The sequence below is a fragment of the Scardinius erythrophthalmus genome, assembly GCF_964197995.2.
Source record: "Scardinius erythrophthalmus genome assembly, chromosome: 22".
Lineage (NCBI taxonomy): Eukaryota > Metazoa > Chordata > Actinopteri > Cypriniformes > Leuciscidae > Scardinius > Scardinius erythrophthalmus.
Window position 1 is genome coordinate 30,245,468 of NC_138242.1, and position 14,179 is coordinate 30,259,646.

General features: G+C 35.8%; 1 protein-coding gene and 1 gene segment (V, D, J or C); both read right to left on the reverse strand.

Annotated features, from left to right (window-relative positions):
• Positions 1-11,564, reverse strand: part of ankfn1b (ankyrin repeat and fibronectin type III domain containing 1b) — an 80,815-nt gene extending 69,251 nt beyond the window's left edge. The window contains exons 1-2 of one of the 2 annotated variants that reach the window (XM_081352471.1): positions 11,339-11,564; positions 6,671-6,735 (exon numbers count right to left, since the gene is read on the reverse strand). In XM_081352471.1, coding sequence (XP_081208597.1) covers positions 6,671-6,720 — 50 coding nt within the window. In that variant the 5' untranslated portion in view covers positions 6,721-6,735; positions 11,339-11,564. Of the gene's footprint in view, positions 1-908; positions 1,011-6,670; positions 6,736-11,338 lie in introns of those variants that run through there. The other variant, XM_081352472.1, reaches the window with a different exon arrangement.
• The window catches only part of LOC308682903 (Ig kappa chain V region 4135-like), a 1,009,768-nt gene that overhangs the window by 448,219 nt on the left and 547,370 nt on the right, over positions 1-14,179 (reverse strand).

A 14,179-nucleotide genomic window follows, 5' to 3' on the forward strand; every position in this document is an offset into this window, starting at 1 on the left:
CTGAGACGCAAGTCATTTATGATGGAGGAATAAAGAGCCACAGCGGCTTCACCGATTGCAGCGACTTCCATTTTTATTATAGATATTTTGTGGCAATTTCCCAGGAAGTGACGATTCTCTTGAACACACTGGATGGAAACGCTGCTTTATCCACAAATTTTTTATGCAATATTCCAATTTTGAGCATAAAGTTAAATTTGCAACTTTGAATGGAAACATAGCTAAGGTTGTTATTGTTAAAAAAACTATTTAAAAAACTGTTTGTCAAATTGAAATAGAGCTTAAATAAAATAAAATATAAATATTAGATAAAAACGTAATAATATAATAACTAAGTTGAAGTTGAAGAACTAAAAATGACAAACTTAAAAATAAAGCTAATCAGAAATATAAAAAACCTAATAACACATTTAAAAGCATATAACAAAACTACTAACTGAAAATATATAAAAGTAAATAGTATATAAATAAAACTGACTGAAAATCCCCAGCCCCATATACGCTTTCATTCTATAGAACAAGAACCGATTAGTGCATCCAGAATGACTCGTTATGTGTTCAAAATCAGAAAATCGTTAGATTTGAAATTACATGAGAGTGAGTAAAAGATGTCTCCTGCTTCTCAGAGGTTTCTCCTGAGAAAAAGACCTGTAATCTCACATCTTCCTAGAGTTTCTTAAGAGATCAACAATGTCTCAAACTGTGCTCAAATTTGCCAAGACACAGAGATTATCTGAGCTGCTGCACATTCGTTTTATAGTTCTAATCTATACTCTTGACTGACTCATTGTTTTAATTCTCTGATTTAAAATAAATCAGATTCAACTCAAATGCAACATAACCTGAGCTAGAATAAAACACCTGAGCAATAAAGTCACTGTATTCAGAGATTTGATGTATAAGCACACCTTTTCAAAGGTTCATGAATAAAACATCCTGATGATTCAGTTCAATCCCTGCCAATCACAGTTCCCCGTCTGTTCTAGATTCTCTTATTTCATTGGCTGCTCATTTCTCTCAACCCGCCCTGTTCTGTCCTCCTCCCACTGACCAGACGTCCAGGTGAACTGACTGCACTCGAACCACTCCAGGAACCACTACACCCATCAAGTACTGTTAACCAAAATATACAAAAACATCATTAAAGATTTTATCCGCTATATTTACAGGTGATTTATCAATTTGCTCATCTCTTTTAAAGGCAATGCCACATGAAATTCACATGTCAGCATTATTATTATTATTATTAACAAAATTACCAGCTGTTTTCAAAATAAAAGTCTGGAAATCTCAGGCAGGACACACACCCAAAATTCCTAGAACGCACACTCTCAAATCCCGCAGTTTTAGGAGTACCTGGCCTCGGCGACCGTGCAACAGTAACTGCCGCTGCGACGGGCATCCCTCCGAGTCATGAGCTCATCTCTGGAACGCCGACGGTTAAAGTAATCCGTAAGTTTCCCGAAACTTGCCATTCTGTCCCTTGCATGCGTGCGCGTCCGCGTCCTGATGTTCTTCCACGAGCTGTTGTTTACTTGAGTAATTCATTCACTCATTCTCCTTTCCTCTCACATCCCCACAATTCCCCACTGAACATCGGCGAACGGGGAGCAGCAGCAGTCGCGTGCCCGCCTGAGCCTCGCTCGCTCTCACACTGAAAATAGCAATGCTTATAACTTCCTTTAAGAGCAGCGCTGCGGGCGCAGGGTCTCTCCCAGAGACAGGCGCGTGTGAGTTTAGTGTGTCTTTCAGCATTCTCCCCAGAGCATCATCAGTGCTGCGGCAACATCATCACCATCCTGCATCTCTCCCTCTCACCTCCCTCTCTCTCTCGCTCCCTCTCTCTCTCAAATGCGTGCCGAGCGCTCTGAAAGAATAAATATCATCTAGAGCAGAGGAGGGGAAAAAATTAATGACTAAAAATGAAAAAGGTATCAGAGTGAGAAGGCAACACCAGCTAGAATCAGTGATTTCATATCCATTTGTGTGTGTGTGTGTGTGTGTGTGTGTGTGTGTGTGTGTGTGTGTGTGTGTGTGTGTGTGTGTGTGTGTGTGTGTGTGTGTGTGTGTGTGTGCGTGTGTGTGTGTGTGTGTGTGTGTGTGTATCATCCTTTGATAAAGACAGCAGCTCGGGCTGCACTTCAGAGAGTGGAGTTCACAAAATCAATACAGGCAGAGAGTGGGAGAGCATTGCTTGTCTTTTGTTTGCTTCACTACATTCACTGTTTTCCTCTTTTAATATGCTGGCCAGATATTAAAAGAGAATTAATATACCAAGTAAAATACACAATAAAAAAAGATTTGAAAAAGGACGAAGGCTAGCATCAGCCTGGCACATTTTTGCCTGCTGCAAGCAAAACGGAGTGCAGATCTCCGATATATATTGCACATTCATGGCAGATTTACAGGACTGTGTCCGCCGCTCTCAGTGAGAATTAATTGTGTCCTAGCATGTAACTTGGTCCAGAATCCTGCTTATGCTGCCGTCTGCGGTTTTTCTCTCCTGCTAGAAGCTGAACATGGAGGGAATGGATGTAACAGAATGTCATGGGAGCCAAATCAACCATGAGCTATCAAAGCAAACGCAATCAAACACACCCACACTTCTCGTTTCTTACAGCAAAGCATTTTGGACTTTTAAGTCTGCATGGTTTTAATTGCAAGAATCTTACATTACATGTATTAAACATAAATGTTTGGATATGTTTTTTGTTAATAGTGTCATTATTAAAAAAAAAATGTTAGGTCATTTGAACAGATAGTTTTATTATTTACAGTACTCAGCCTCATTTCACTCCCAACATATGACTTAAAAAAAATCTGTCCCATTTTCTTTAAAACTGCATGAAAAAGGGTGATGATAGAAAAAAAAAATTGTACAAATATTTCACAATATTGTGAATATTTGGTGGGTTTGGTGAAGATTTGGATTCATGCTTTCCAGTGTGCATTAGCACACAAAACGGGTATATGTGAACATCACGAACAAGGGCTCTAAGCATATCATACATCTAGGGTTGAAAAAAAAAACATGCTAGTGACAACAATGGAGATGATGATCATGATATCCGCTGCCTTTGTGAGAAACATCAAAAATAGCGAGTATGCGTCATAACCTGACTTCTCCAATCAATACAGCTTCAGGTCACAGCTGTGATAAGTCATATTTTTTACACTGCTCTAATCATGTGTTTCCTGACACTCTAATATCAAACATTCAACTCAGCGCATGATGAAAATGATATTTCATTTGATACTATGCTTGTCTGAGCATCCAGCCAACTAGACTCACAAGTTCCGTCGTCATCAGTGTAGATCAACGAGTCAGTGTTTCCTAAAACCATTGTTCCAGCGAACATTCGCAAACAGCATCTCAAAGTTGTGTGGTTGGAACGACAGCTCTCGCCCTGTTATTAGAAGCATCATTTCTTGTTTGCATGAGATGTGGGCTTAATAAATCCTTATCTTGAGAAAAACAAGCAAGCTGACATTCGGTAAAATCTATATCTTTCATATTATAATAATATCTTATATACAGATGTCATTTACGCCTCTCAAGAGATTTAAAGCGGCGTTTTTGAAGAGTGCGCATGCGTGTAAGTGCGAGCTTATGATTGAATCTGGAAATAAAGCGAAAATCACTGAGAGGAATTGGTCCTCTGATGCTGTGTCTGCAATTTATAGCAAAAAATCTAGCATTAATTCGATTTCAAACGGATTCATTAAAAGAAGTTATTAATCCATAACCTGTGTGACAATGAGTCCGAAATTAATAAAAATAATAAATCGCGCGTTAAAAAATAAATATGACCTCACATTATGTCAATCACGCTTACACACTGCCTCCGAAACTTTCGTCCGTCATAAAAAAATTCTGATCGGGTTCAATTTTCTGCATTTTTCGCATCCGTAACAAGCATTTGAATGGTGTTTTGACAATTCAGAATGACGGATACGAAAAAAAAGCATATGAAAATTTCGGACTCAAGGTCCTTGAACACTGAGTCCAAAATTTTCACATGCGTTTTTTCGTATTCGGTGGCTCTGAATGGTCAAAACACCATTCAAATGCTTGTTACGGATGCGAAAAACGCAGAAAATCGAACCTGATCCGAATTGTTTTATGATGGACGAAAGTTTCGGAGGCAGTGTGCAAGCATGATTGACATAATGTGAGGTCATATTTATTTTTTAACGTGCGAAAATTTCGGATGCGAATTTTGGACTCAGTGTGCAAGGGCCATAACACTGACACTGGTGAGGGACTATATGTTTGTCCATCCAATAAGAGATGTGGTGAATGTTTAGGTAAGTTTCACCACTATTTTTAGAATTCTAAACCTTATATCATAAAATTGTGTTACATAAAAAAGTATTATTTCAAAGTACACTCCAAAAACATTTAAATTTCAGATTAATGTATTTGAATTGCATATAAAATGGTTAATGCGAATTCACACTGCACCGACAGATGCAGACCAATGCCGACAGTCACCAGATCACACAGTTTATTAATTCAAACCAATATTAGACAGTGTAGTGCAAAATCGGGCCGATCATGCAACACCGTTACTACACCGCGCTGGGAGATCAAGTGAGAAAGCGTGTGAGTTCGCCACAGTATTAATATCATCGCTGCGAGATCTAGTGAGAAGCATTCAAATTCCGTGCAGAATTCTCTGTTGTAAACCATATCAGATCGAACAGGAGAAACATTGTGCCATGAACGAACAAGAAGGCTTTTCAGTCCACAAATCACCAACATTCACAACGGATTTAATGTAGCAACTACTAGCAACGCTAATTGTAACCATGGTATTGTAACAATTCATCTTTGATCACAGGAATATATTACATTTTTCAATATATTACAATAGAAAACTTATTTTTAAATTGTAATCATATTTCACAATATTACTGTTTTTACAGTATTTTTGATCAAATAAATGCAGCCTTGATGAGTAGAAGAGACTTCTTTCAGAAACATTTTAAAAATCATACCAACCCCAACCTTTTGAACGGTAGTGTAAACTAGAAAATAGGCCTATACTTAAGATAAAACAGAGAAAAAACAAATAGTTTATTGTACTAAAAAGATATCCCTGATATTTTCTTTCAAAATGGACCTGAACAATGCAAAACAAAGCCGAAACCAGGAGAAACATTGTGCCAAGAACAAACAAATTATTGAAGGCTTTTCAGTCCACAAATCACCAACATTCATGATGGATTTAACGTGGCACCGCTAACTGTAACCATGGTATTGTTATGGCAGAAATAGTCTAATGTTTTTACACTATTCATTTCAGGGTTGGTACAACCTTTTGAAAGAGAAATTCAAGCATTTTTTAAGGACTTTCAAGTGATTCACACTAATTCCAGCGCTTCAAAGCTCTAAATATTATCCAATTTACAAATGTGCATTTTCCCATGAAATAAACATTTACTCCCCTTGTTTCACAGACAAGGCTTAAGCCTAATCCCAGACTAAAATGCAAATTTGAGCTGTTTTAACAGAAAGCAAATTGCACTAAGATATCTTAAAATAGGTCAGTGCCATTCTTTTGTCTCAAGATGCACACCAGTAATGTTTTTTGTTTTTTCTAAGGCACGTTTATTAAAGCTACTTAAAAGGCCTAATCTGTGTAACTAGACTGTAATATTATTCGTTACTGCACTTATTAATGCAAAACAATAGTCATTTTATGATTAAATTACCTTTATGGTTAAAAATCCCCCCAGAACTCAGCTCTCAAATGTGGAGAAGAAACATTGCCCTCTAGTGTCTTCTGCTCTCTTTCTCGCACACACCGGGCGAGCAAGCGACGAGGATGTTTTTAAATCACAGATTATTGATGCTGATGGTGGTTTGTCAAGTCTATCTGTCTCTGAGGACAGCTCACATACGCACTAACAGAACCAAAACCAGCACAGATGAGACGTCAGATAGTTTTAATAAAGTCACATCTCCCCTGTGTCCGAAAAATGCGTACTTCGCTGTGACTAAAACTGTACGTCAAATGAGGATGTCTGACAACTCTGTATTATTTCACCTACTTTTAACTTGTTTCTCGTGATTCAATTGTACTTAAAGGTTTAAAACGGCTCCACCTTTTGGCCACACCCACCTTCAATAAATCTACATATGGGCCGCAGTGGGAGGGACATTGATGAATGAGGTGGGAGGAGCCAAAGACACTATTTTTAGCCTTAACTAGCTTCAACTCACAAAACACTGCCTCACAGAGAGACGCCAGAAGATGTGATGGGCTTTAACATGACTTTAAGATGTCCAACAATGTCCTAAAGAAGTGCGTTTCAGCTAAATGACATTATCACTGCCTGTTAAACAGAATTATCATCACCACTGCTCATTAATATCGCGTCAATCAATTTGAGCTTAATTTGGCATCTCAGTAAAAGGTCTGAATATTAACATTGAGAATACTGGTAGCCAGTGTAATTTCAGTTTTTATGGATGCAGAGCCTGATACCAACATTTGTTTCAATCCGCCAATGCTGATATTGTTAATATGGCCAAATATTGGCTGATTTATAGGCGTCTGAACGCTTCTCTTAAAGCACAGAACATCAAGGACTGTCTTTAGGGCTTTTAAACATGATGAATATTGATGTGAGTGTTAATGAAATGCACAACGTGAAGACTTACTCCATCAGTGTGTCCGTACTGAATACATCAGCATAACAGCCAGCAAACATCACGCCAGAGCCATCCTGAGAGAAAGAGACACAAAGAGACGGCTTGTTCATGTTCACGCAGGAAAAGAGGAAGCGAACGGCACTAGAGCTGTTCCACTTCACCTTTAAATGTTGTTCGCAGACAATTGGTTAGGGTGAACAAAACACTTTTGTTTATATTGCATAAGGGGAAAAAAGTGAACTAAACCGTTATATTTTACCTTGGACATGCTGTTCCAAACATATATACACACACACACACACACACACACACACACACATACACTACCATTCAAAAGTTTGGGGTCAGTAAGATTTTTTTTTTTAAGTTTTTAAAAGAAGTATCTTCTGCTCACCAAGGCTGCATTTATTTGATAAAAAACAATACAAAAAAACAGTAATATTGTGAAATATTATGACAATTATAATGACTGTTTTCTATTTTAATATATTTTAAACTGTAATTTATTCCTGTGATCAAAGCTGATTTTTCAGCATCATTACTCCAGTCTTCAGTGTCACATGATCCTTCAGAAATCATTCTGATATGATGATTTGATGCTCAAGAAACATTCATTATTATTATCAATGTTGAAAACAGTTGTGTACAGTTGTGTTTTCAAAATTCTTTGATGAATAGAAAGTTCAAAAGAACAGCATTTATTTAAAATAGAATATTTTCTAACATTATAAATGTCTGTACTGTAACTTTTGATCAGTTTAACTCATCCTTGATGAATAAAAGTATTGATTTATTTTATTTTATTTCTTTCCCCCAAAAATACAATTAAAATTCTTACTGACCCCAAACTTTTGAACGGTAGTGTTTAATGATACAAAAGCTTTAGATTTCAGATAAATGCTGTTCTTTTGAACTTTCTATTCATCATAGCATCATGAAATAAAAATGTAAATATAGGCTAACTGTTTTCAATATTGATAATAATCATAAATGTTTCTTGAGCATCAAATCATCATATTAGAATGATTTCTGAAGGATCATGTGACACTGAAGACTGGAGTAATGATGCTGAAAATTCAGCTTTGATCACAGGAGTAAATTTCACTTTACTGTATATTCACATAGAAAACAGCTGTTTTAAATTGGAATAATATTTCACAATATTACTGATTTTGTTTGTATTTTTAATCAAATAAATGCAGCCTGGGTGAGCAGAAGAACTTTTGAACGGTAGTGTGTGTGTGTGTATATATATATATATATAGTTGCACAATTTTATAGCATTTATATGAAACTGATATGAAAAGCATACAGTTAGTGGCCAAAAGGGGGATATTTGTTTTTAGTTTTGCTTTATGTTCGATTAAAACATCAAAATATGAGGAAAACTATTTTTATATTTTTTAAATATTTTAAACAAAACACTAAATTTGGTTTAGGTATTTATTTATTTATTTAACAGCTACAGGTTTTATTTTACTATGCAAAAAAAAAACAAAAAAAAAACAGAAAACCAAAAAGCTCACAGGAAAAAAGCACAAATGAACTACAACACAATGAGTTATTAATATTTCATTGGTTCTCTCTTGTTTTTGCACGTGTTCATTATTTCTTTGTATGACATCCTCCAGGCCAAAAATGATGTCGGCACAGTTTGCCATGCCATGTTCTTTGAGTTATTATCACAAATAAAACAACCGATTCCAAGCACAACTACAGAATATGCTAACAAAATCTTTAACGCATTTTGAATAATATTTGAATAAAGGGTTAATATGTGCATTTTCGTAGGCCGGACATCCCTTTTGGCCACTACTGTCGGTCAACACAAAACACTGACAGAATGGACAGTGTCCTCTGGGGAAGAAGATTAATTTAAATCCATGAACCTTTACTACAGGAAACAGATTTGTATTATCATGCATGCTTTCCTTCATCCTTACATCCTGGATGTTGCATCATTGTGTGTGTGTGTGTGTGTGTGTGTGTGTGTGTGTGTGTGTGTGGTGTGTAATGTAAGCCCTAAGGAAGCAGAAAACAGTCGTATTCCAGCGTCTCTACAAGTTCAAACACAGTCGCAGCTCGACGTGAACAGATGCTCTTAGCGTGACAAACTTCATCATCATACTTTACAAATCTCTCATTCAAACGATCACCCGTGTTAATCTTCCGCTGATATTTACGGGATAAGTAACGCCACAATGTAAGGTGAGTCACCCACCTGACAGCTCATCATCATCACTGCCTCCCTCAGCGCTCACTTTCCCTGCCTGTGACTCACTTCTCTGAATGTCAGCGAGAAATAAAAGGGTCGACTTCACCATCCATGTAATGATTCACGAGCTGTTCGGTTATGAATGGAGGAAATGACACACTTCATATCAGCTCATTTCCTGTGGAACTGGACAAATGCATCTCAATCCAACGTCTCCCACTCACAAACACACACACACACAAGCAACAATAGCAGCCCTTTCCTTTAGTCACTATGGGCACATAATAGTGTGTGTGTGTGTGTGTGTGTGTGTGTGTGTGTGTGTGTGTGTGTGTGTGTGTGTGTGTGTGTGTGTGTGTAAGCATCCTTTTCCTGACCCTGCTGTATGCAGGACACACCTTACATCTGACTTCCTCACACACTCAACCTGCGATTCCACTGACCCAAACACACACACACACACACACACACACGTTTACTTGGCTATAAGAACATCATACACTTGTATGATTTTTGACTTGTATGAACTTTTGTTTGTTAACCTGCAGGTCACTGATGTGACATTGCATTGTCCAAATCTATTAAGTTATTCAATTCATCCAGACAATGGCTTGAATACAAATTTTTTGTTTTCTTTATTTGACCTAAACACAATAAAGAAGTTGAAAATGCTGTACACTGGCAAGGGAAAAACATCACTTCAATACGATGAAGATGTTTTCAATTTCTAAATTAAAAGTAATTTTGAAAGATATCATCTTCACAATCAAAATAGGTGGTATAAACTGAATGAAATGAATGAATGAAAACCTGTTTTGAAAAAAATGTTACTTGGAACTTTTATTTTTGTTGTTTTTAAAAAATTAAATAAGCAACAGAGCAATTCTGTTTAAAAATTATTAACCATAATTGGAAAAACTTTTATCCGCCAAAACATGTTCAGTGTGTGATGTCATATAAATACAGGAAGTCATTCTGATGTCATGTGACAAGAAAATAGTGAAATGACATAACAGAGAGGCAATTAAAGGGGTGGTTGATTATGATTTGACTTTTCTAACTTTAGTTAGTGTGTAATGTTGCTGTTTGAGCATAAACAACATCTGTAAAGTTACAACGCTCAAAGTTCAGAGCAAAGGGAGATATTTGCTTTTACAGAAATCGCTTTTTAAGGACTACAACAAACGGCTGGTAGAGACTACACGATATTCCTCCCGGGTTAGTGACATCACCAACCCTAGAATTTACATAAACCCCGCCCCCTGAACACGACTTATAGATTATCAAGACAGAATATGCTAATCAATGACTAGAAGACAACTACACATAAGCTACATAAATTCATCAATTACCTGTTCAGAAATGTCCTGTTGCTTCTACATGTTGTCACTTCTTCTATAGTCTCTCCATCATTGTCTGACTTCGGTTTGAACAAAAAAGGCTAAAAGTTTTTGAAATTTCCAGTGCATGTCTGTGTGAGTGCAAGCTGTTGTAGCTCCGCCCCCTGTGCCGGGAGCAGCAGCTCATTTGCATTTAAAGGAACAGACACAAAACTGTGTGTTTTTGTTCACCCTCAAAAAGTGACAACTTTAACATGCTATATACAAATATTTGTGGGGTATTTTGAGCTAAAACTTCACATACACACTCTGGGGACATCAGAGACTTATTTTACATCTTGTGAAAAGGGCATTACACCACCCCTTTAAGTTGCTAAAAACATATTTTTGGCCTTTTATAAAAAGGCACATTTTATTCAGGACAAATGGAGTAACAAGAAAATTAATTGATATTTGTGAATTAAAAAAAATATATTATATACATGAATATATACAAAGTATTCAGCTTTGTATCACATAAATAAATTATATTTTAAAGTATATTTAAACAGAAAACCATTATTTTAAATTGTAATAATATTTCACAATATTACTGTATTTTCTGTAAGTTTGATCAAATAAATGCAGGCTTGAAGAGCATAAGAGACTTCTTTCAAAAACATTACAAATGTTATACATACACACACACACAACACACAACACACAGAGAGAGAGAGAGAGAGAGAGAGAGAGAGAGAGAGAGAGAGAGAGAGAGAGAGAGAGAGAGAGAGAGAGAGAGAGAGAGACATGCAGTGACACACAAACAAAAACATTCTTACTGCCATAAAAACACAAAACCCTTCAGAATTATCAAATAATACTTAAAATCCTTAAAAACCGGTTTCTTCACAAAGGAACTGAATTTGTGTTGGTGTGTGTCTGTAAAACTGTGATCGTTTGTAAACGCAAAGCGACATCTGATCGCCATGACAACCGCTGAACATGAGCGCGCAAAACGAAAATCTCGCAAAAACAAAAGCGAATACATTTACTAAACCAACTTCAGATTTGGTAACAAAAATATCACTTCTGATGACAACAAACACAGTCAGTTAAAAGGATGTCGGATAAACACACGCTTACCTTCAACACAAAGAGGTCGGTGAGTTTCTCAAACTCCAAACGCCTCAGTCAAAGTGCGAAAGTTTTTAACTCCTCCAGTGTTTCACGTCTGATATACTCCTCTGATATGATTCCATCGATGAAAACATTAAGCACCGGTCTCACTAAGATCATACTGTCCCACACACTTGTTGCTTGTATCTCTAAACAGTGAACTGTCTACTGACGCTAGTACATTTAGGGCATCAAATGTGTCTATTAATAACCGTTTCCTTTAAGCCACAAACTGCTCTTCCTCCAGAGGGCGCGCGGCCGCTCATTAAACCGAGCTTCGATATTCACCTCAGGCAGATTTCGAAACGATTTTTGCCTTATTTGGAGATTTGTACACTGTAAAGTGTAATTGTTTAAATGTTATAAATTCCAAATATTCATATATAACATATAAATGAATATCAGCTGCTGAAATTTCAATGATGTCATTTAAAAAAATCTGGCCTGCGCTTAGAAAAGTATCAGATACCACGTGACAACGCTGTCGACGTGCTTCTTCATAAATACATTTTGATATTACAATTATTGTTTTATTTCATTATAAAAAGAAGATAAATGTCTTAAATTGACTTTTACTTGTGTATTAATATTAAATGTTCATTTTTTTCTGCATTAGTATACTATATATGTTTAATATATCCTGTTGATACATGAATGTATGTGTTATTATATCAACCAAAATACGCGGCCTGAGTTTAATAGACTTGAATTAAATAGAAAATGCACAAAGATAGATATTATTTATTAGACCGATCGTACCTGACCAATCGCGCAAACCCCGGTCCATTAAGCCCCGCCCACAACGTACTTTAATCATGTTGACTTCCGTTCTAGCCGGTTATTCTATTTCTGTGGGTTTTAAAAATTTCAAACACGTGTGTGTCTCATTCATGTCGGCTATCTCTCTCGTTGCTCCCGAGAGTAACATTTTGACTTTTCTTTCTTTTCTTTTTCTTTTTTTTTTGTCCTGTCTTGCTCATTTTAATTTGAGTTTCGGTTGGTAAAGAGAGAGCACGGTCGTCCAAAATAGGGAGTGATTTTAATTAATATAATTTGATGACAGGTCCTTTTGACATATGGCCAGTATGGCTAATTATTCAATTGTGTGCACTTTTGATTAGATTCATTCTTGAAAAATAAGATATTTGTCCTAGAAGAAATAAATGAGTAAATAAATAAAATTTTACATACATACATAAATATTTGATCAGAAATTTTTTATTTTTTTATCTAAAATTTGGCATGATGGTAATGGCAGCAGTAGTAGGGACAGTGATTATTTGTTATAAAATACAAAATGCACACATTATAATTGATAATGTGACTTTTAAAGTTCCTACACAACATTTCAACATGTATTCATGGGTGAATCAACACTAATTTGGGGGTTTTGCTAACCTTTTACAACCATTAAATGTTGTTTTAGGTGCAACAAGGTGCAAAGTAGACTTTTATTGATTTTAACATTTAACATTTTTAATAAATGTTTTTTTTTTTTCTAAATGAATAAGTGTGGGGGGACAAGCACACAATAGAGAGCCAAGCAAAAATATTTGGGGGACAAACCCAAAGTAGAGAAATCCTGTGATATGTAATATTTCCTGGCACATGTGATATTCCATACAAGCTCAAACGCACCGGGTGACATGGAATTACCAGGATTAAATCAGTTCACATGCTGCTATAAGAACAGACAGAAAAGAATGAATACATGAGAAACGCTACTGAGACTGTTTCTGAAACTGGGAATGACGTTTGTAGGATTTTCTTTCTTTTTTTTTCCCATGCCACCAAGATCTGGATTAGTACAAAGTCCTGCTAACAGAGCGATCACTGCACCAGATGGACCTGAATTCTGTTACTATTCAATGACTCTATTATTTATTCTCTCTCTGATATATGTTGAGCTAAAGTATATAATTATAATATAATAGTACTCATTTAGGCCAAAGACATTTAAATGTAGACATAAAAAAAATTCTGCTTCTCTTTAAAATATAAATTTAAATTCAATGGTTTTTTTTTTTCATTTTTTCCACATGCAAATAACCCATAACTTATATTTAGTAAAAACATAATTCAATGCTAGCAAGAACAGCTTGAAACCACAAATATTAAAGAAAATAATTTTCTTAGAACTTCCACTGTTAACCACTAGATGGGGCGCTTGGAACGTCTGATTCATTATTAGGTTGTTGCTGTCCAACAGTACTGTCATTCTTCCGCTAGATGTCGCTATTCATCATCAAAACAATAGTGCTGAAATATCCACATGTACTTTAATTATCAGTAATTATACAGAGCTAAGTTTCACAGTAAATGTTACCTCAGAATGGGCAGTACTTACGCTGTCACATCACATATATGATGAGAACAAAGTATTAAAATTTTGTTATATATATATATATATATATATATATATATATATATATATATATATATATATATATATATATATATATATATAACCGACTTAATTTAACCGCATCCGCAACTGAATGGCTGTAGAAAAATGGTCACGCTGAGGCCCAGAAGCTGTCTCTAAATATTCAAGTACTTTATATTAATTATCCTTGTTTGTTAACATTACATTCAGCGACAATTAAAATATCTTACTGTCGTTTTTGTGTGTGACATATTGTCCAGACGCTGGTGAAGTAGAAGGCGTTGTCACGTGATAACTGTTACTTTTCTTAGCGCTTATCAGGATGGACCAATCACAGTTGATTGTATTGGCTGGATGAGGATTGAAAATAGACTGCAGATTATTTTTCTTTTTTTAAATGGTAGATTTAAAAATACACCGTT